General features: G+C 27.9%; 1 protein-coding gene and 1 non-coding gene across 2 annotated transcripts; one reads left to right on the top strand and one right to left on the bottom strand.

Moving 5' to 3' along the window:
* Window positions 1–1,070: 1,070 nt before the first annotated feature.
* Window positions 1,071–4,991, bottom strand: LOC110634777 (ubiquinone biosynthesis protein COQ4 homolog, mitochondrial). Its single transcript, XM_021783916.2, has 3 exons — window positions 4,851–4,991; window positions 3,169–3,362; window positions 1,071–1,864 (listed from the first exon to the last, which is right to left on the bottom strand). Exons 2-3 carry the CDS (start codon window positions 3,349–3,351, stop codon window positions 1,358–1,360), a joined length of 690 nt encoding a protein of 229 aa, XP_021639608.2. The 5' UTR covers window positions 3,352–3,362; window positions 4,851–4,991; the 3' UTR covers window positions 1,071–1,357.
* A 17,777-nt stretch (window positions 4,992–22,768) lies between these two features.
* LOC131183591 (small nucleolar RNA R71) lies at window positions 22,769–22,875 on the top strand. The gene has a single exon (XR_009151634.1). It is a non-coding gene; the product is annotated as a small nucleolar RNA R71 (small nucleolar RNA).

Below are 22,875 nucleotides of genomic sequence, written 5' to 3'. Positions count from 1 at the left end.
CAAATCGAGAGTCAAATTTATACATATATTTTTTTTATAATTTTTTATATGTATTATGTACTTTTTTTCTATAATTATATATATACATATAATTATAAACTAAATACAACATAATATTATATTTCATTTCTCAATATTTCTTTAATAATTTTGGTTATAAATACATTAAATTACCTTATAATCCTTTATTATAAATGTAATATAACACTATAGATATTGATTCATAATTGTATTTGTATCTTCTTATTAAAAATTATATAATTAATAAGTAGTTAAAATATATAGTATACTATTTATACTATTATATTATATAATATATTTAATCTTTAATTATATATGCACTTTATAGTTAAAAAATATATAATTTAGAAATAATTAAAAAATATATGATATATTATACATTAATAACTTAATTCAAAAATTAAATATTAATTCAATTATAACTTTTTTAAGAAATAATTATATAAAATTATTTCAAGAACTAAAAATCAAACTGAAATCATAGAAACGTACTAAATTGAAACACAATCGAAGAATCAAAAAACGTACAAAACCATAACCAAAACAACAAAAAACCAAATCAAAACCATATAAAATTTCAATTCGATTTCACTTACTAGGTTGATTTTGAACTAAACCAGAACCGCACACTCCTAATAAAATGTATATTTTAATTTTTTTGATTAATTCAATTATAATCAATAAGTGACCGAATATTTTCAATTTTAATTACCTTCGATTTTCTCTCAATTTCAGTTAATAATTTTAGAATAGATAAATAATTCAGTTAGTTGAAAATTCAATTTGATTTAATTTGATTAGCCAAATGCTCATTCCTATTCATTAGAGTTTAATTAAATTAGATATCCATAAATATCCAACCCTTTGACATCCATGCACATGACAAATGAATTGAAGGGTTCTCAATGGTAGGAAGAGTTAAATACCATCAATAGGAATCTGCCATATCATCAAATATTAATCTACCATTCCATTCACAACTAGGAATAACTAGAAACAACAGCGAGGACCTGAACTAGTAACAATGCCATCAGCAATAGCTCAAGAAGTGCAGAAAGGGGGAAAAAGTCAGTTTTATAAATACAGCTGTTACAGACCAATATTTTGTGGTCCCTTGTCAATGCTATTAAAACATAAATGAATTCGCTCAATATAAATGCAGCATGGATTATCCAAGCATACACACTCACTCATGCACAAATGAATATGCATGTCTTGAGAGGCTTGCTAGTGAACATAAATAACATGTAATGAAGAAACAATATCATGTTCGCCAACAAATCTTTCTTTATTTCTGTACATATTTTTCTGAGTGACACGGTAAAGTAATCCTCAATCAGGCTATATCTTGTTTAGGAGCAATAGGAGCAGGAATTATACCCCATTTTCTGCGGACATCATCTAATTCCTCATGAAAGTGCTTCTCATAATATACACACATGAGATTTGTGCACTGCATTCCAGCTCGGATGGCCCATGGGAAGTAGCTCTGAAAGAACAATCTTCTTTGCTTCTCACTAAATCTTGCTGTGCCCCCTACAACAGACATTAGACACATTGGAAGGTACATTTGTTCAAACTCTATCACCTTCAGTGCTGACTCACCAATTAGGTTCGTGGGGAGGTCAAATAGGGTGTGCCAGAAGTCATGCACTTCTCTAGCTCTCATGGCTACGTATGCCAGTTCGTCTGTGTCCATAAACCGCACAGGAGGGCGATCATCTGGGGAAAAGTTTCTGGATCCCATGAATCTTGCATAGGCAGCACCAAATGTGTTTGCTGGCAACTCCCATGCATGCCCCACTTTTGCAGATATAACACGTGGTCTCTCCAAGAGAACCGCCTGTTAAAAAGATAAGTTTGTTGGTTTTTCTAATTGCAACATGAGTGTCATACATGATTAGCTTTCATAGACATGCACAAACAAAGCTTCAGACAGAAGCACCAAATGTGTTTGCTGGCAACTCCCATGCATGCCCCACTTTTGCAGATATAACACGTGGTCTCTCTAAGAGAACCGCCTGTTAAAAAGATAAGTTTGTTGGTTTTTCTAATTGCAACATGAGTGTCATACATGATTAGCTTTCATAGACATGCACAAACAAAGATTCAGACAGAACCCTTTCATGGGGAAATTTGATCTTAATTTTTTAGGCTTCTTCACACAAAAAGTTCTCTTCAACATAAAATCTTAAAGAACAGCTAAATCGTTAGATAAACAGACCAAAATATAGATCAAATCATATATCTTAAGGGAAGTATCTTTACAATAGGTCCAGCTTTCTAGGCTTTACCAGTTGAATGACGCCATGGGATTCACAAACAATCCCCTGAAATCCACAATGATGGTGAGCCCACCGTAAACTAAAAGGCCCACTAGCCCCCACTTGCCCAAAACACCCATTGACATTCTATTGTTATCAATATCAATCACCACAAAAAAAAAAAAAAAAAGGCTCTAGCAATTGCCCAAAAATAAGAGGTATATTCTGTAAGGGAAAGGGAAGAAAAGATTGGTATGCACCTGAAGTCTGACAACAAGCCAGAGAATGATAGAAAAATTGATGATTTTAGATTAACGCCACTTTTTCAACTAGCTGTGAGGTTAATTCACTGGCAGTCCATCATAGGAGCTTATTACTTGTAACTGTGGATGCTATTTAAAAAAGGAAATAGTGAGCTTATGCCGTATTAGCGCTGTGTTCAACAGCCCAGATACACTTCTGATTACAGTATTCATATAAATTGAATATGTGCCAACTCTTACTTTGAAAATACAACAAAGAGTTCCAGAGATATCCTTAGTAAGTGGCTCCCAGAAATTATTTCAAATATCATTCACAATTTGGATTTTCTATTGCCATCAAGTCTGCTAGACAACCAAAACTAACATCTTTTTCATTATAAACATTTCATCTAAGAACATGAGTAGTCAAAAGCCAAAGGGAGTAAGGGACACAAGATTTCGTGACTGCATTAGTAGGTAAGACATTGATAAAAAGAGCAATCATAACAGGAAATCTTAAATGGTTCATCAATCATAAAATATAGTGGACTTTCCCAAATCAACATTTAATATTTCACAAATCCAAATTAAAAGAAAAAAAAATATACTGAAGAAGAAGAAATCTGAACAAAGAGACTCACTCTGCCTTCTGGGCTTCTCTTCATCCTCTCAAGAACCCTTTCAAAAGCAGGCTTCCCAGTTGTTTCTCCAAGAGCTGCTATCAAATCTGCTCTTCGTGGGTCTACCAATGCACCCACTGCAGAGCCAAGCGCAACTGCAGCCTGTTGCCATCGGTTCAGCTGAATTCGTGCACTCTCTATCATTGCAGAACTTCCTAAAAAGAGAAGTAACAGAATTCAGCTAAACACAAAATAGAGAACTGCCCCTAGTTTAAAGAATATGACCTACGATTAGCAAAACATGACTCAATAAATTAATTTAACAAATAAATGAAGAGAGGTAGGCCGTAGGATACTTGTGAAATTGAGGTTACCCAAACCCAAACCCTATTAGATATTTACTACCTGAACCCATCTCAAACCTTTTAGAATTTACTTTGCACTACCCATATCTTCCCAAGCCCAATTGTTACTACCTGCGCTACCCAAACTTTTTTTTTTCTGACTGAAAACTTAATTAAGTAGTTGAAGTAAATTGTCATGCTAGCCATGCATTTTAAGAAGATATTATGTTGCCTAATAAAGGTCAATCGACAAATTGAAATATAACTAATTAAAGCAGAACCCAACATTTTAACCTTATGCCTCCTACCTGAACCAGATATTTGCATCCTCCCCCAATATGCTCCAAAAAATTGACCACAGTTTTACTTATTTCTATTATTTGCACAGAATTAAACCTGTCCTCCACATATCCAGGTCAATCTCCAGCTAATTTTATGATCATTTGCGCTTGATAAGACAAAAAATTATGCTACTCAGTGAAGTATTACAAAAGGATGTGAAACAGCGTGCTAGGAAGGAGCAGTGAACCCATTTATTTTCTTTAAATAGTAGTGAACACAAAGGCCAAAACCACCACTCACCCGCATTGCAAACTTATCTTAGACTACTTAAAAATTCTAACACAGGGAGTAAGCAAGCCTGAATGACACAAATTGCTGTTATTAAAAAAAAAAAGCTTTTAGGCTTCTGATTCAATCTCACCTCTGAGTGAAATTCATAAAAATCACTTCAAAGCTTAACTTTGAGGCTTAATCTAGGATTGCATTCAACTGTAGATTGCATTCCATTACAAAAGCAAGTGGTTGACAGTAGGCTATGCAATTCATAAACAAGTTGCAAAACAGGAAAGCTAAAACAAACAAGCAAAAGCATAGGTTAAACAACAAAAATCAAAACAAGCAAAATATAAAACCTAAAGATAAAGGAAGGGCAAGGCTTCCCATATCTCATACCTTCTATTCCTAAATAAATAAGCTACCTACAACTACAACCAGGCAAAATAGCAGCATCGATCTACCTCATTGCAGTTCCAATACAATGTATGAAACAGAAAATTATCCAAAAACCATATCATCCTCATTCTCTTCAAGTAAGAGTCATTACAAAGAAAAAAAAAAGCACACAAAATCCTCCAAGGGGAGAAGTGTCCAATGCAAAATTACAAAGCAACGACAGATCTACCAAATGAAATTACATTTTTAGCTTACAGCTACCACTTCAAGTAGTGAGATTAAGCAAAATTGGAAAATAATGTGAAGTGAAAATATCAAATCAATAGAGTGAAAGCCAAGAAAAATTGGCACAACTCTCAAAATCTAAGGTAGAAGAAGATAAATAAAAAGGGTTTCAAAACATACCTTAACTATTTCTAGGATCAGATCTGGAAGTGGAAGCCAAAGCAGAGAGAGAGAGAGAGAGAGAGCGCGCGCAAGAGGAGCAGCAGCAAGTAATCTCACATGAGATGGAGTAGAAAGCGCATGGATTAAATCAAATGAAAAGAATAATTTTTATTTTTATAATTATTATTATTATTTTTTTTTTATTGGAGCACTAAAACTTACCATAAAACTGTAAAAGGGTAAAAATTATCAATAGATTAGTTTTTGATTTTATTTGTAAATTAAAAAAAAAATTAATATTAATTAAAATATTATGATATTTTAATAATTTTAAAATATTAATACTATCTTTATCTTAATAATTATAGTACTCAATTATATATATATATATATATATATATATATATATATATATTATCATTTTGATAAATTAAAATCTTTTTAAGTATTTTAATTAAATATTTAAATTTTTTAAATTTAATTTTTATAATTTAATTAAATAATTAATTATTTATTTTTAAATTAATTTATAAATTAAATAACATAATTTAATAAATTAAAAATTAAAACACCTTCTAAGAAAAATATAACTTAGTGTATTATAAATTAAATTAAAATTAATTTCAATATATTTTAATTATAAATATTTTCATATAATTTTTTAAATTAATTTTTAATATTATTAAAATATTTTTTTTTTTAAAAAATCAACTTTTGGCCTTTCAATATAATAGCAAATAAAGCTTAATTTAAATAAAATATTATTTCAATTATGAAATAGAATTCTCTAAATGGAGGATCAATTTTTATTACAAAAAGCTAAATTACTTAGCCATGTAATATATCAACTAGCTAAATGGTTTTGAATTGCACGATATATTTATAATTTTATTGCGTAATATAATTTTAATTTTTTTATTAATTTTACGATGTAAAATTTTAAATTTTTAATTAAATAAAATATTAAAAATTAAAAAAAAATTAAAAAAGATATTTATAGAAATTTAAGAATTAAAATATTTAAGAATAAAAATAAGTATTATATATATATATATATATATATATATATATATATATATATATATATATATATATTTCTCATCAGGTAAAACTATTTTTATGTTAACAAAATTTTTTATGATTATAAAAATTGACCATACACTATAATTTGATAATCTAATCTTAATAAAAATTAATTCTATTAGATTTTATTGATCTTATTATCTTAATTTTGATACTTTTTAGTTCATAGTTTGTTTATATATAATTTTAATTCAATCTTATTCAATTAAATTATTAATTCCTTCAAAATTAATTCACTAAAATATAATTCAATGGATATTATTAAAGATTTATTCATCAATCTTATAAATTATTGATGAAATATATTAAGAAATTCTGAAAAAATATAATAAATATATGCATATTATAAGATGTATGAACATTAAAAAAACAATATTGTATATTTAATAATAATTTTAATAATTTCTATATTTATAATTCTAATATATGAAATGATATAATATTTTATTTTTTTGTTTATTACTTTCTACGTAAACTATATTTTTATCTCTTAAATTTTTTAATCAATTAAGATTTCATAATAAAAATAACAAAAAAAAATAATAAAAACATAATAGAGATATTGATCAAAGATGTGGAATAATTTAAGGTTAGTTAAATTGTATGATCATTTTCATTATTTTAAAATATCAAAATTTTTATATTCTTTTAATATATTAAAGTATTATCTTTATTTAATAATATTAGTAGTGTTCTAAAATATAATATTAATAATCTGAAAAGCATAAAAGGTAGTGTAAAAATAAAAAAATGAAAACAAAATTATATATATATAATTATAAGCGTGTGGAATTAATATATGTTAATATATTGTAACTTACCTAATAATAATAACTACTTATATACCCTAGTTATTCGGCATCTTATAATATTTTGTTAATTGAATTATGTCAAGAATAGTATAACACATAGAAAATAAAATATAAAAGCATATAGTATAATTTAGAAGATTTCATCCTTGTTATTAGTTGATTGTCATCATAAACAAATTTGAGTCTTCCTGAAAATATACATATGTCTCCAATTATGGTTGACTACAAACTACTGAATGTAAGTCATCTCCTTACATCACTTATGCTTTTTGTCTTTTTTGCAACTCCTCCAACCTGACTTACACTTCTCAATAAACATAAAGTCTAAATGACTTAAAAAATCAAAAACCTTTTTAAGCTTTTTCCAATTTTAAACAAACCTTTTAATTTTATCAATTTAATCTTTATAAGGTTTATGCTGGCGTGTTGTGATGGTTGTTTTATTAATATTTCATCAGATAACTAGTTGAACAGTGGTCCTTATTTGAAAAAGTTACTATAGAGGTTCTTTTGCTAATTACTACACTGGATGTGCTTATGAATAGAGTTAATAGGACATGGAAAGCTGATATGGTGAGACAGCTTTTCCTTCCCTTTGAGTTGGAGATTAATTTGAGCCTCCCTTTTACTTTCCACCAGATTCTCTTTTTGTTCTCGGTCTAAGAATGAGATTTATTCTATGAGGTCAGGATATGTTATGACTTAAGGATTGACTAATTCTAATATGATGTCTCTTTAGTTGGTCCTTCGCTCGGTATGGATTGGAAATTGATTTGGTTTTTGCTGCCTTCATTGCAAGTCTGACATTTCATGTGGTGTCTTCTCATGGATACCTTACCTTACCCCATAGATGTTGCAGTAATGCAAAGGTCCTTTATGGCTGGCTTAAGAGTTGTGGTTCATGATTATTAGGGCCAAGCTATATTATCTACAAGGAATGCTAAGGATACACATTCATTTCTCTCTTCAACCACTTGTATTATTTGCATAAATCCTTTTAGTTGTATATGTTTCTTGTCTCTTATCACAGTATTTGTTTCTTATAATTTATTTCTTATCTCTTATAACAACACTTATCCTTTGTTTGTAATTCCTATATAAGTTGTAACTCCATTACTCAATCAATACATAGAAAATCTTCTCAATCATTATCATTTACATGGTATCAGAGCCATGAGTATTGCATCTGAAACCATTGATTCTCAACTAGCCATGGCTACCCCAACCTTTTCTCCTTAATCTGCAAGTCACATCTTTTCTGTTAAGCTAAATATCAAAAATTTTTTAGCTTCGAAAATGCAATTTGTTCCCCTTCTAAACTACAAAAATCTTCATAGATTTGTTGATGGTTATTCTTTTACACCATCAAACACCATTCCCTCCACCTCTTCGCCTAATCAAATTATTCCTAATCCTATTTATCAAACGTGGTTTTAGCATGACTAGATGTAGGGGTGAGCATTCGGTTCAAACCGAACCATATTAAATTATAAAAATCAAATTACAGATTTTAGAAACACAACTGAACCAAAATGGATGAAAAATTGAATCGAACCGAACTACTCTATTTCAGTTCTGTTCGTTTCATTTTTTATTGATTTATTAATTTAAACTTGATTTTCAAGTTGTTTGATCTAATTTTGATTTTGGTTTGAACCTAATAACCATTAATCAATGAAATTAAATAATTTATATATATATAAATTATTTAATTTCATTGATTAATGGTTATTAGGTTCAAACCAAAATCAAAATTAGATCAAATATATATATAATTCATAAATTCCCATAAAAATAAATCAATTTAAAAATCAGTTCGGTTCAATTTGATTTGATTTGAATAAATAAAATTACTATTTGGTTCGGTTCAGTTTAACCAATTTTTTTCTCTTCAAAACCGAATCGAACCGAAATAACCGAAATTTTTATCATATAAAATCGAACTAAACCGAATTATTTTAAAAACTGAACTGAAATATCGAATTAAGGCGGTTCGGTTTAGTTTATTCAGTTTAAACCGAATAATGCTCATCCCTAACCAGATGCTCCTTTCAAAGTTACTTTCTTCACTGACTGAGGATAATTTTCCTTATGTAATTAGATTGACCACTTCATATGAAGTTTGGTAGGCACTTCATAATGCTTTTGATTCAATATCTCAAAGCCAGCAATTGCAATTAAATATTGAACTTCAAGAATTGAAGAAAAATGATATGGGTGGATGGTGTTTTCGATGTTCTCGTAGCTAAGAGCTTAGTTATACTCTTTGACCTCTCTTTAAAAAAAATATGATTCAAGTCACCCATGTGGGCCAACCTGATTCCACACTCTTTCATTTGTGTATTAAAAAAGAAAAAAAGAAGTGATTATTATAACTGCATGGCATTTATGTATTGTCCATGCAAGAAGACATGACTATTGGCTAAAGTTGGTCATATCATATATTTAAAGGCCATACTCGAGTGTTTTTTGACATTGATAAAGAGAGTTCATTACTCTTAAGAAACACTATGAAAGTAAATAGAGAAAACATAACAAACAAGTTTGCAATTTTATATGTCCATTAAGTGTGCACTTTGTTTGGTTCTTGGCTCTTTAGAAGACTCTCAATTCAACAATTTATGGAGTATTTGTTATTTTCTAGATAAAGTACATTTAAACTATGAAAGCGTTTGCATGTGATTATTTTAGAGACTAATGAATCAAATGATGGACCATAGAGTATTTGCATTAACAAGATTTAGAAACCTTATGTTTATGATTTTCTTCAGTTGGAGTCTAACTCTCAAATGCTTATTCATGATATTTCTTCTTTTATTACAGGTTTGCAATCAATAGGATTATTGGTTTATGATATCTTGCTCATGAGTTGCAATTTTAATTATATATATATTTATCGAAAAAGTACAAAGGGACTAAGTGACTAACAACATTAAAAAATACTGACTAAGCACTGATGTGACAGGAAAAAATTGACATGGCACTGATATCAGTGTCATGTCAACATTTTTAGTACTTATTTTATTTTGGCATGTAAGTACATAAAAGGCTGAAAGCACATGCCTTGAATTATCAGGAAAAAGAAAATTCAGGCATTGAATGCTAAAAGTGCAAACATATAGAACATATAAGTGAACCGTTCCATTTTATTTATAAATAAGTCCATAAATATTATTATTATTTAATAATATAATTATAATATGCAGGGAGAGAGAGGGAGAGAGACACAAATAGGAAAGGAAAGAAGGAGAGAGAGAGAGAGAGAGAGGGGCAAAGGGGTTACGTTTAATTATCTTTTTTTCTGAATATTATAATTATATTATTAAATAATTATAATATTTAGAAACTTATTTATCAAGCCATAAGAACTTATTTGTAAATAAAAAAGGAGAGTACACTTACATGTCTTGTGTTTTTGTGACCTTTCATTTCTTTAGCAATTCAGGGCTTGAGCTTTCAATTTTTTTTTTTTTTTTGCAATTCAGGGCCTGTATTTATAACCTTTTGCACCTAAGTGCCAAAATAAAGTAAATATTAAAATGTTGACATAGCATTGGTGTGGCTTTGGCACAGTGCGACGCCAGCTCTTTCCTGTCACATTGGCTTTTTGTCATCATTTTCTTTTAAACGATGTTACTCACTTTATTACTTAAGTGCTAACGACGTTAAAGCATAAATCCTCAAGTGTAAAAAAAGAAACTTTAGTCTTTTTTTTACAACAAAATCTTAATCCCTTTTAATAAAAGGATTAAATCACATGATACCTAAATGCACCTTTTCATTTTTTAATTTTAAGTTGTTGTAATTATGTTATTAGTAATTTGAGTTAATAAGTTATATCTATTATGTTGAGGGAAGATGTTTCAAATAGAGACGTTCCTTTTATTTAATAAGAGAGATTATCTCTAATGATTAAAATTAATTTCAATATATTTTAATTATAAAAATTTTAATATAATTTTTTAAAATTATGTTTTAATACTATCAAAATAATATTTAAAAAAAAGCAACTTTTTGGCCTTTCAATAAAATGGCAAATAGCGCTTAATTTAAATAAAATATTATTTCAATTATGGGATAGTATTCTCTAAATGGAGGAGAATTTTTTATTACAAAAAGCTATATAACTTAGACATGTAATATATCAATTAGCTAAATGCTTTTGTATTGCACTATATATTTATAATTTTATTGATTAATATAATTTTAATTTTTTTTACTAATTTTAAGATGTAAAATTTTTTAATTTTTTTAATTAAATAAAATATTAAAATTTAAAAAACATTAATATATATATATATATATATATATATATATATATATATATATATATTAGTTTTTTTCAAAATATGCATTGCACTTTTTCTGCACTAGTTGTATGTATGCGTAATTTTAATATTTTTATACAAGATTTTTGATTAATTTTTTATACAATATTATTATTATTATTATTATTTTGATTATTATTATGATAATATAATAATTTTTCATTTTTCATGATATATATGTTGTATGTACATTTATAATTTTTAAATTGAGTTAATGAAAATGAAGGTACATTAATGAAAATAAAAAATTATAGAAATGAAATATATTGTAAAAAATTTATTATTATAATTTAATTTTATAATTAGTGTTTTATAACTACATAAATTTAACTATTTATTATTTTATTGCTTCATATATTTTTATGTTAAATTTCTTTAATAATAAAGTATTGGGCTTATAAGACTAATTAACTTTTAATATTTTATAATTTTTTTTGTAACATATATAATCGGCATAAAAAATTTAAATTTTTATCAAATCTTTTTAATAATTTTAGATATAATAAATAAATTTAATTTATTATAGTTTCATATATATAATGTTGATATTTTTTATTTCTAGTTATTTTCAATTCAATTTTTAATTTTTGTTTGCTAAAATTAATTGCAAACACTCATATTAACAAATATCAATATTATTAATTTTTATTTGATATATAATATTTTACATAATTTCATATATGAGAAAACTTTAAAATAAGATTGACAAATATATTAATACTAATAAATTAATAACTAAAAAATCTATTTTAATATTTAAAAAATAAAAAATCTATATTAATAGAATAAAAAAATACTAATGTTAGCATATTATTAATTTTAATTGAAATGATTATAGTAAAAAGTGTATAAACAATTATTCAGTTTACAGTAAAATATTTTATTAAATTAACTTATAGCATATTTTTAAATTAATTTTTTTTAAATAATTTTTCTAAAAATAAATATCAAATTTTAATAAAAGAAGTTATTAAATCTAAAAAAAATGAAAATTCTATTAAATGATATAATATTTATATTTATAAAAATTGAACTCTTTTTATATCAAATATTAATTTATATTTATATTTAAATATAATTAAAATAACAATTCTACCGTACAACCATACGACCGGCTATGTTATATGGTAGTGAGTGTTGGGCAATGAAAGAGTCATATGCATCTAAGATAAGAATTACAGAGATGAGAATGTTAAGGTGGATGAGTGGCCATATTAGACTAGATAAAGTCCGTAATGAGAGTATTAGAGAAAAGGTAGGAATGGTGTCAATTGAAGATAAGTTGAGAGAAGAGAGATTGAGGTGGTTTGGTCATGTGAAGCGTAGACATACGGAGGCTCTAGTTAGACAAGTAGAACACATTAGGTTAGAGGATAGAAAAAAAATGGGTAGACCTAAATTGACTTGGAGAACAGTAGTACAACATAACCTAGAAGCATTACACATTTCTGAAGATTTAACCCAAAATCGTTTAGAGTGGAGAAAGCGAATCCATATAGCCAATCCCAAATTTTTGGGATAAAGGCTTAGTTTAGTTGAGTTGAGTTGAGTTGAGTATAATTAAAATAACAATTCTATATTTACAGTATGATTTTTAATTCTTTTTATATGTATTTACTATTTGTAAATTTAAGATAGAATTATATTATTAAAAAGTTATTATATTTTTTATATATACACACATTAATATTTTTAAATTTTTAATAATGTATTATTTTAAAATAAAAAATCAGTATTATAAAATTTAGTCATCCTATTAATTATATTAATTTTATAATTAAACTCAAGTTTTTAAATAATATATAATTATTTATTTATATTTTTTTTCTTATATATATAATTTATTTTATATGCATAATTATATATTATCTAAAAATTTTAGATTCATACAGTTTTATTATATATTACATACCATAATTAAATATTTTTTTTTATAAATAAACGAATATTAATTTTTTATAATATTTTTCCTTTGTTGCATATATTTATATATATAAAGCTTATCGATAAATTTACCAACATATATATTAATGCAATAATTAAAAATTTTAGAAATATATTTATAATTAAAAATATAAATTTATTTTACATGAAATGTTTTTTAAATAAATTTATAAGAAATTAAATTAAAAGAAAATTTCAAAAAAATAATAAAAGAATTCACATGTTTGACTTATAAAAATTAATTTTTTTCTTGCTTTTATATGTATATTTAAATATTATTGTATTAAAATATTTTTCATAAATAATTATAATAGAGATAAAATTTTATTAAGATTCATTAAAAAAGTTATTCATATAAATAAAATATTTTCTATTTTTGTAAATAATATAAATTGTGAAAGTATTTTTATAAAATTTTATTTTAAATTATGTTATAATAAAAATTTAATTGAGTAAAATTTAAATACAAGTAGGATTAAGAGTTTTAAATTTATATAAACTTTAAAATTATATAGATTATAAAATCTTAAGTCATAAAAATTTTAAATTTATATAAATTCTAAAGTTAAATTAAAATAATAAAAAATATAATTATAAATACTTTAAATAATAAAAGGCAATTTGGATAAAGCTAATATTCGCTCCTCTCTTCGTACATTTATATATTATATAAATATATATTCTCATCAAGCAAAAATATTTTTATGTTAATAAATTTTTTTGTGATTATAAAGTTGACCTTACATTATAATTTGATAATCTAATCTTAATATAAATTAATTCTATTAGATTTTATTGATCTTATTATCTTAATTTTGACTTTTTTAGTATATATATATATATATATATATATATATATATATATATATGTTTTAAAAGAAAATATTTTTATCAATTATAATAGTTAAGAAATTTTAAAATTTTAAGTCAATCTTTTTCAATTAAATTATTAATCCTTCAAAACTAGTTCACTAAAATATAATTCAATGGGCATTATTAAAGATTTATTCATCAATCTTATAAATTATTGTATAACAGTGGATGAAATATAATAATAATAATAATAATAATAATAATAATAATAATAATAATAATAATAATAATAATAATAATAATAATAATAATAATAATAATAATAATAAATATATGCATATCATGAGATGTATATACATTAAAAAAATAATATTGTATATTTAATAATAATTTTAATAATTTATATATTTCTAATTTTAATATATGAAAATGATATAATATTTATTTTTTTGTTAATTACTTCATATTTTATTTTATTACTTTTTATGTAGACTATATTTTTTATCTCTCAAATTTTTTAATCAATCAAGATTTTGTAATAAAAATAACCAAAAAAAAAAAAAATTATAGCAACATAATTGAGATATTGATTAAAAATATGGAATAATTTAAGGTTAGTTAAATCATATGATTATTTTCATTATTTTAAAATATCAAAATTTTTTTATATCCTCTTAATATATTAAAAAAATATAATATATTCAATTATTATCTTTATTTAGTAATATTAATAGTATGCTAAAATATAATATTAATAATATGAAAAGTATAAAAGTAGTGTAAAAAGAAAAAAAAATGAAAACAAAATTATATATAGATGTACTTTATAAAATTATAGGTGTATAGAATAAATAAATATTAATATATTGTAACTTACATAAAAATAATAGCTACTTATATACACTAGCTATTTTATTAACGTCCACGTTATCTTTACTCATTCTATATACTTGTTAGTTAATCTTTTTTATATGTAATTTTATATTGTATTTTTGTATATAATATAATGTTATAGATCATTTGATTTCTAAAAATTTAAGAGAACAATTGGTATAAAGTAACAATATAAAATAACCTTATATGTGTGTGTGTTAAATAATATTTACAATCTAATGGTATGACTTACACATTTATGAAAACTACTTACCATTATAAAAATTACTGCTGTTGCTGCCGCCGCTCCTACTCCTCTTACTACTATAAAGATTGTTGGATTGCTAATGCTTGAGTTTAGATATATAGGCACTTTAAGATACCGAGGTTGCTTTTTTTTTTACATCCTATAATTTTCTGCTAATTGAATTGTATCAAGAATAGTGCATGTGTACCAAAAAATAAAATATGAAGCATATAGTATAATTTATGAGATTTCATCCCTATTATTAGTTGATTGCCATCATAAATAAATTTCAATCCTCTTTAAAAATACACATATATCTCCAATTATGGCCGACTGATGTGTTAACTGTGAAATAGCTTCCGCAAGTGCATGGGTCACAGTAGTATAGTTTTAAAAATAATATTATTTCCACTGGGAATTGTGCTTAAATTGAAAATAAAATGATAAGCTAATTAGAATGATAAAATTTAAAGATATAAAAAAAATGAAATTTAAAATTTAAAATTGGTATTTGAAGAATTTAAGCTAAATCAAACAATTAACTAAATTAATTAAACTAGATTACCAAAATTTAAATTGAAATTGCTAATTATGAAATTGGGAGGAATTAAATCTAAATTTAATAAAAATTAAAGTGATTCTAGAGATAGGATTTTCAATATTGTTTGCATATGGTTTATCCCCAATTTAGCCAAACACATGAGAATTGCAATTTTGAGGGAAATCGATTCTTAGTTATTTGAAACATTTTTCAAGCATTTCAAAGTTGGTATTCATCAAATCAAACCCTATTTTCACGGTATTTCAAACCTGATAAAAACCCAATTAAAGCTATAATTGATTTTTTGAAAGTCCCCTTAATCCTCTTAGCTTATCTCTAACACCAAGAAAACTAAGTTTATTGCAAGATTATCTATCACAAACATTCACTTTTCAGTACATCTGTCAATGATTAAAACTTAACTTAATGAGGGCCCATTCATCAAGCACAGCAACAAGCTTGCAAGCAATAAATTAAAATGCAGCAAATCTCATTTAAATGACTAAATCAGTTCAAAAACCACAATACAAAGCAATATTTACAAACCCATCTCTAGAATCTCAAAGATTTACTCACAAATTATGGTTTCAAGACAAACCCAAGTATATAAATAAAGAAATAATGAAAATCTAAGCTAAGGAACAGAAAAACCCAGTAAAATGATGAAAAATCTGCTGCTGGAGTGTTGCAGAAAATGGTTTCTGATGCTGCTGTAAAACGATTTCACGAGCTCCTCTTCCTCTCTCTCTCTCTTGCAAAATCTCCCTCTTTTTCTCCTTCTTTTGGAAAGAAAGAGAAAAAGAAGTTTTTATATGGTTCAGAGGTTTGCCCTAAAATGGGTAAAAAGGCAGAAGATTCTGGAGAAAGTGATGTATTAAATTAGAGGGACGAAAGTGCCACGTCAGCCATTTTCATTAAAACGACACAAGCTGAATCGGTTGTGTCGCTCCTTGTGTCGCAGGTTGTGAAACCTTCTGCCCGAGAAAAACTTAAATCTGACAATGACACAACCTGTAACACAAGCTGTGTCACAGGTTGTGCAACTTTCGGTTTCTTTAGCTCAACTTTAAAATTTTGCAATTTAACTCTAATTTCTTCCAAATGGCTGCTCTGATCAAAATACACCAAAATTCTTCAAATTTAACCTACAAAATAAATAAATTTCAAAAATTAAACTAAGAAGTGTAAAAAGGTAAAATTGACTAAATATATGCTAATATCTATAGTAATAGCTATGAACAAGGGTAAATTATGTGCAAAAATTATACCTAAATGATGATATAAAATGCATGCATCAAATTCTCCCATACTCAAACTCTTGCTTGTCCCCAAGCAAAATTTCATTAAAACTCATTTGGAAGGGAATAGAATCAGTCTTTGAAAACACAAAAATCACTAATCCAAACCACTAACTTACCTCTAGCCACCAATATTCCAAATTCCCACTAGCAAAGCACAAAGAATGAAGCAATCACTCTCAACAATTACAGAATAGCTAAGAATTAACCAATCAACCCAAGCAACAAATACCAACCAACTACAAGAGTCAATTGTGCCTAAACAAACCTAAATGGAATAGATAGCCAATGTGTCTCAATTAGATGGTGAGTAATGTATGGAGGATTATATTGCCAAACCCATATGCAAGCATAAAAGATCTAACTCCACTAATGTAACAAGCATTTTTCAAAGAATCATTAGGTCTTTTAAGGGTTATAATGGGGTCAAATAAGGTAAAATTGTGGTTAACAAAGAAAGGCAATAAGGAAAATAAAATATGAGAATAATATTAATCATAAAACTCAAAGTGCATCCAATATTCTTTTTTTTTTTTTATCAAGAGGAAAGAAATTCACAATGAATCTCAAGTACTATCACAGTGATTATATAAAGGAACTACTTTTTATACTCTTTTGATTTTGTACTTGTCCCTATTTCATGTTACACCCAAAATTACCTTTGGGATTTTTTGGTGACCCTTTTTTTTTATCAGTTTTTCACAATTACTCTAGCACTTTTCAAGATATTTCAATCCTCCAAGTTTTTTTTTTTATGTGCACTTAATTGCTAAAATATTATTCTCATAAATAGGTGGTAGTGTTTAGGTTTTATGGCTAGGTAAATGATTTGGGTTCCAAAGAAATTAGGGAATTAAGGTTCAAGGGGGGTTTGCAATGGTTGAAATAAAATTAAGGTAGGTTAAGGCTAAATGTGAGGTTTAAAATATGAAGGAATGCCTAAATCATATTCTTATAAAATGCAAGTTAAAAATTTCACTTTGAAAGATCTAAGATGCTTGTTCTAGGAATGGTGAGACGACAATGACCATTTTCTTCCTTAAAGGCTTATTCAGGCACTCAAAAACTCAAAATAACTAATCAGAATCTGCTTACCTAGATGAATATATTAATTTTCAGCTATTAAGTAAGAGAAAGAATAATGCTTAAGACTTTATACCCAACTGGAAACTTTCATTCCACTAACCATCTAAAGGCAAGTTAGATTGCTTGAATAAGCAACTTCTGGAATTCAAAGATTGGTTTAAAAAATCCAAAAATTTTAAATGAATAAATGAAATGCATGAATGTATAAATGTATAATGAACCTATATGCAACTAAGTATGCATAACTAAGTATATGAAGCTATATGCAGTGTATATATATGAATATGTACAAGTATGAATTAATGAATGAGTATGTCACTATATGCAAATGAAAAGGAAAAATAATTTTTGCAAAAAATTTACCCTCTCTCCCATACTCAGATTGGACATTGTCCTCAATGTTAAAAGATTGTAAGGAATGGGATAATTTGGCTATAAATTCAATAGGTTCTCTCAAATACTGTGCAGGAAATAGGTAGCTATTATGTGCATAAAGAATGGATATGTAAGCCTAAAGTGGATAAGAGGTACCCTGTTTCATAAGTGGTAGCACAACTTGTGCTGAAAATGACACAAGCTAAGATAAGAATTGTTACCTCATTGAAGGTGCAGCCAATTTAATTAAATAAAATTTGGACAGCTGCTACACTCATTGCAAAAAAAATAGTGGAATGGAATCCATTAAAGCAATTAAACTCAAAAAGTTGAAATAGGGAGGTTAAGCTTCAAAAAATATAACCATGAGATATCCACTCATCAAGTGAAACTCCGAAGTAGCATATCAAAAGCAAGTGAGCAAAGCACTAAAGATTCAAAAGAAAAATGTACTTATGAGTAACTAAAAAAAAAAATACTGAATGACAAATGTTTCAAATAAAAGAAAAGCAACACAAGCAAAATATTAAATAAACAAGTCGCTAAAAACACTAATTAATTAAGCAACTAAAATAAAGACACGAAATATGTAAACTGAAACTAAAAGCTGGTCAGTCACGAATGATAACTCCTTTTCCCTTGCCATCTGGTAGAGGTGGTGGTGCTTTTGGTGATTGCTGTGGAGTTGGGGAGGAGAGTTTTCAAGGAAAGAAGGGAATCGGTCATGGCGAAAATGGAAGAGAAAGAGCCAAAAAAAAAAAAAAAACAAAGAAGAAGGAGACGAGGAAGGAGTAGAAGAAGAAGAATGTGGTTGTGGGTCTTGGGTTATGGCGAGAATTGTGGCGTGAGGGAAGGAACAGGGGCGGAGATTATGGTTATGTCGGGGGTTATAACGAGAGAAAGAAGGGGGTAGTGGGGATTTTGGGTATCGAGTATGGGTTCAGGTTAGGGAGTAAAAGTGAGGGGTTTTGAATATGGGTTATGGGCTTTGGGCTTTGTTAGTTAGGGGTAGGTTTTTTGGTAAAAAGGAAATGATAATGGGCTCTTGGGAATGGATTTGGTTTAGTTAGTTAGTGTTTTTTTTTCTTTTTTTTTTTTTAAATCAAATGGGTTAGTGGACTTTTGGGCATGGGGTTGGTCGCAGGCCCATTCTGGTGAATTGAGTTGTCAACCTGTAAAACCAAATAAACGACACAAGTTAAAACACAGGGATGTAAGTTGTGCCAAAAGTTGTGAAACTTTCTGCCCAAATGTTGCCTAGTGAATACAAGCTACGACACAACCAAAATCGATTGTGCCGCAGGTTGTGAAACCTTCTGCCCAAATTGCGCTCAGTGAACACAAGTTACGACATAACTAAAATTGATTGTGCCGCAGGTTGTGAAATTTTCTGCCCAAATTTGACAAAATTACACAGTACCTGAAAAAAATTGAAACAAATTAAATTTCAAGTAATCAGACATTCATAACATGAATTCTAATTGCTCAACCTGCTATGTTCATCAAACACTCATTAAAAATTTTTAAAGCACCAATTCACACATCCACATTCAAATAATTTTCTTTTTAAGCCAAGATGACAAAGTTTGGAAAAACTTCCTCTTAAAATTAACAAAAAGGGCAATGAGTTCTGCAAAATCGACTAGCAAATAATCAACAATAGAAAGATGAAAAGTATAAGTGAACAAATTTAAAACTAAAATTTAAAGCTGAAATTTAAAACTAGAATAAAAACAAAATGACTAATGCTCATTTGCTTGCAATGAATTGTATCCCATCTGCACAAGAAAATTAGAACAATGTCAAACTCTAAATAAAGAGTATGGAAAAACTTAAAACAAATATATGAAAGAAATAAAGAATTAATGAAAAATTGTGATTTATGCCCAGAAATGCTAAGTTTAGGCCTTTAACTTGACCTTACTCAACCAAAATTTTATGGAGAATGAGAGAGATAGCAGGTTGCTATCTTCTCAATTGGCTCACCAACTGAATAATGCCTTAACCTTTGCCCATTTACCTTGAAATATATCAGATTTTTCACTAAAAATTTCCACAGCACCATGAGGGAAAACTTTCACAACTTTAAATGAACATGACCACCTTGATTTTAATTTTCCTGGAAAAAATTTCAACCTTGAATTGAATAAGAGCACAAAATCTCCTTCTTTAAAGTCCTTTTTCTTGATATGCTTATCATGCCATTTTTTAGTTCTTTCTTTATAGATCCTAGCATTTTCATAAGCATCAAGTCTCAATTCTTCTAACTCATCAAGTTGCAAAAAATCTTTTGTGTCCAGCAGTTTATAATTTCAGGATTTCCTTTTTCACAACATCCTTCCTTGTAGGATTTAATCTTCTTTGGTGTTCAATAGAAGGTCTACTATTTGACTCTAGGAAATCCTATGCATACAGATTGTTGGACTAATTCCCTTTATATCGTCAATTGCATAACCCAAAACTCTCCTATATTCTCTCAAAACTCTCAATAATTTTTCAATCTCAATATCAGTCAAAGATGCATTAATTATAGTAGGATATGTTCCATTAGGTCCAAGAAAGGCATACTTGAGGTTGGAAGGAAGAGGTTTAAGATCTACCTTTAGGGCATCTTCTACCTTTAATGATGGTGGTTTAATCTCCAAAGTTTGCACTTCTTCAAGCTAAAAAATTGTGGCTTCAGGATGTGGTGGAGAGCTCTCCAAGTGTTATGCAAAATCAGCTATGTTGTGATTGTCATCATCAATGCTCCCACCATGGACTAAGCAATTTTCAAGAGGGTCTTATAGATAGCTTTTTCTAAAATGCTCTTGAACAATCTCATCAATAATGTCTACCCACAAACAAGACTCAACTTCTTCATGTTTCTTTTTCATGGCTGGATTGATGTTGAATATCATTTGATCATCTCCCACTCTAAGTGTCAATTTCTCACCCTTTACATCAATTAATGCACCAGCTGTTGCCGAAAAGGGTCTTCCCAATAAGATAGGAATTTTTGTGTCTTCTTCCATATCTAAAATGACAAAGTCTACCGGAATATAGAATTTTCCAACCTTGATAGGCACATTTTCTAGAATGCCTTCTGGATACTTAATTGAACGGTCAGCCAATGAAAGATACATGTTTGTGGGCTTCAACTCTCCCATATTCAACTTCTCATATATTGAAAGTGGCATTAGGCTAACACTAGCTCCAAGGTCACATAAGGCATTTGCCACACAATTATCACCTATATAACAAGGAATGGAAAACACAACCAGATCTTTGAGTTTAGGAGGTAACTTCTTCTGAATTAATTATAGCACTACATTGCTCTCCCAAGTTGATGGTATCATAATCTTCTAGCCTTCTCTTGTTGGTAAGAATCTCCTTCAAAAACTTGGCATAACTTGGCATTTGGGATAGTGCCTCAGTGAATGGCACATTGATATACAACTTCTTTAGCACTTCAAGAAATTTACCAAATTGTTTGTCTAGCTTATGCTTGATGAATCTTTGAGGGTAGGGAAGGGTGGGCTTGAAAGGCTCAGGTGGGATGTATGGTTTCTCTCCCTCATCTTGCTCACTTTTGCTTTCTTCTTCTTTTTCATTTTTGTTGCTCTCAACTGAATTTTTTCTTTTGTGCTCTCTTTTTCTTCTCTCTTGTTTTCACTCTCTTGACCAACTTTCTTACCATTTCTCAAAGTCACAACCTTACATTGTTCATGAGGGTTTTGTGGTTGGCTAGGTAGTTTGCCATAGGATTTACTTCCTGATGAGCTCGCTTGTTGAGCCAATTGAGTCTCCAACATATGATTGTGGGCTTGTAATTGATCCATGGTTTGTCTCATGTGTTGCATTTCTTCCTCCAATTTTCTATTCATCTTGCTTTGTTCAGCAAAAAATTTCTCCATCATGCTTTCTAAGGTTGGCTTCGGTTCATGAGGTGGAAGGGATTGTTGTGCTTTTGCTTGATATCCAGGTTGTGGCTGCCTTATGGGCTGAAATTGAGGCTGAAATTAAGGCCTATTTTGCTGCATATACTGCTGGTTATGAGCACAATTTGAGCTTTGACCTTGTTGAGCAAAAGTTGATTATGGTCTCCATGTTGAGTTGTTCACATTAGAGTAAGAATTTCCCATAGGTTTTTGTTGATAACCTCCTGCATAAGCAGCTTGTTCTTGCAAATAATCATCACCATAAGAAGAGTAATCAACTCCACAACTTTGGGTTCCATTTGTGTAGGCAACTTGTTGCATAGTTGTAGGAGTTGAGGTTGTTGCCTTTGTGCAAAAATCACTAAGAAGCTGAGTTAACTGATCAAATCTTGCATTCATGTAGCTAACTGAGTCAAGTTCATAAATCCCAGCCTTCTTTGGCTCAAGTGCTCTAGGATTTCCCCATAAATGGGTATTATGAGCAATCTTCTCTAATAAATCATAGGATTCTTCACTTGTCATTCTCATGAAATCTCCTCCTGCTTGTGAATCAATTGTGTTTCTTATGGATGGAGTAACTCTGGTGTAGAAATTCTGAACAATCATCCATTTGGGTATTTCATGATGAGGACATTGCCTTTCAAGCTCCTTAAATCTCATCCAAGATTCATACAAAGTTTCATCATCCCTTGGTTTAAAAGCTACCATCAAATTCCTCAAATG

Source organism: Hevea brasiliensis, chromosome 9, assembly GCF_030052815.1.
Source record: "Hevea brasiliensis isolate MT/VB/25A 57/8 chromosome 9, ASM3005281v1, whole genome shotgun sequence".
Classification (NCBI taxonomy): domain Eukaryota; kingdom Viridiplantae; phylum Streptophyta; class Magnoliopsida; order Malpighiales; family Euphorbiaceae; genus Hevea; species Hevea brasiliensis.
The sequence above is the reverse complement of the archived record's forward strand: the minus strand, read 5'-3'. Positions and strand labels throughout refer to the sequence as shown.

What these genes read in the sequence shown, in the direction of transcription:
- LOC110634777 (XM_021783916.2), bottom strand. Translation starts at nt 3,351, where the DNA reads ATGATAGAGAGTGCACGAATTCAGCTGAACCGATGGCAACAGGCTGCA. An exon ending in AGAGAAGCCCAGAAGGCAGA is followed by an intron (nt 1,865 to 3,168) that starts GTGAGTCTCTTT and finishes TCTTTTTAACAG; the next exon opens with GCGGTTCTCTTGGAGAGACC.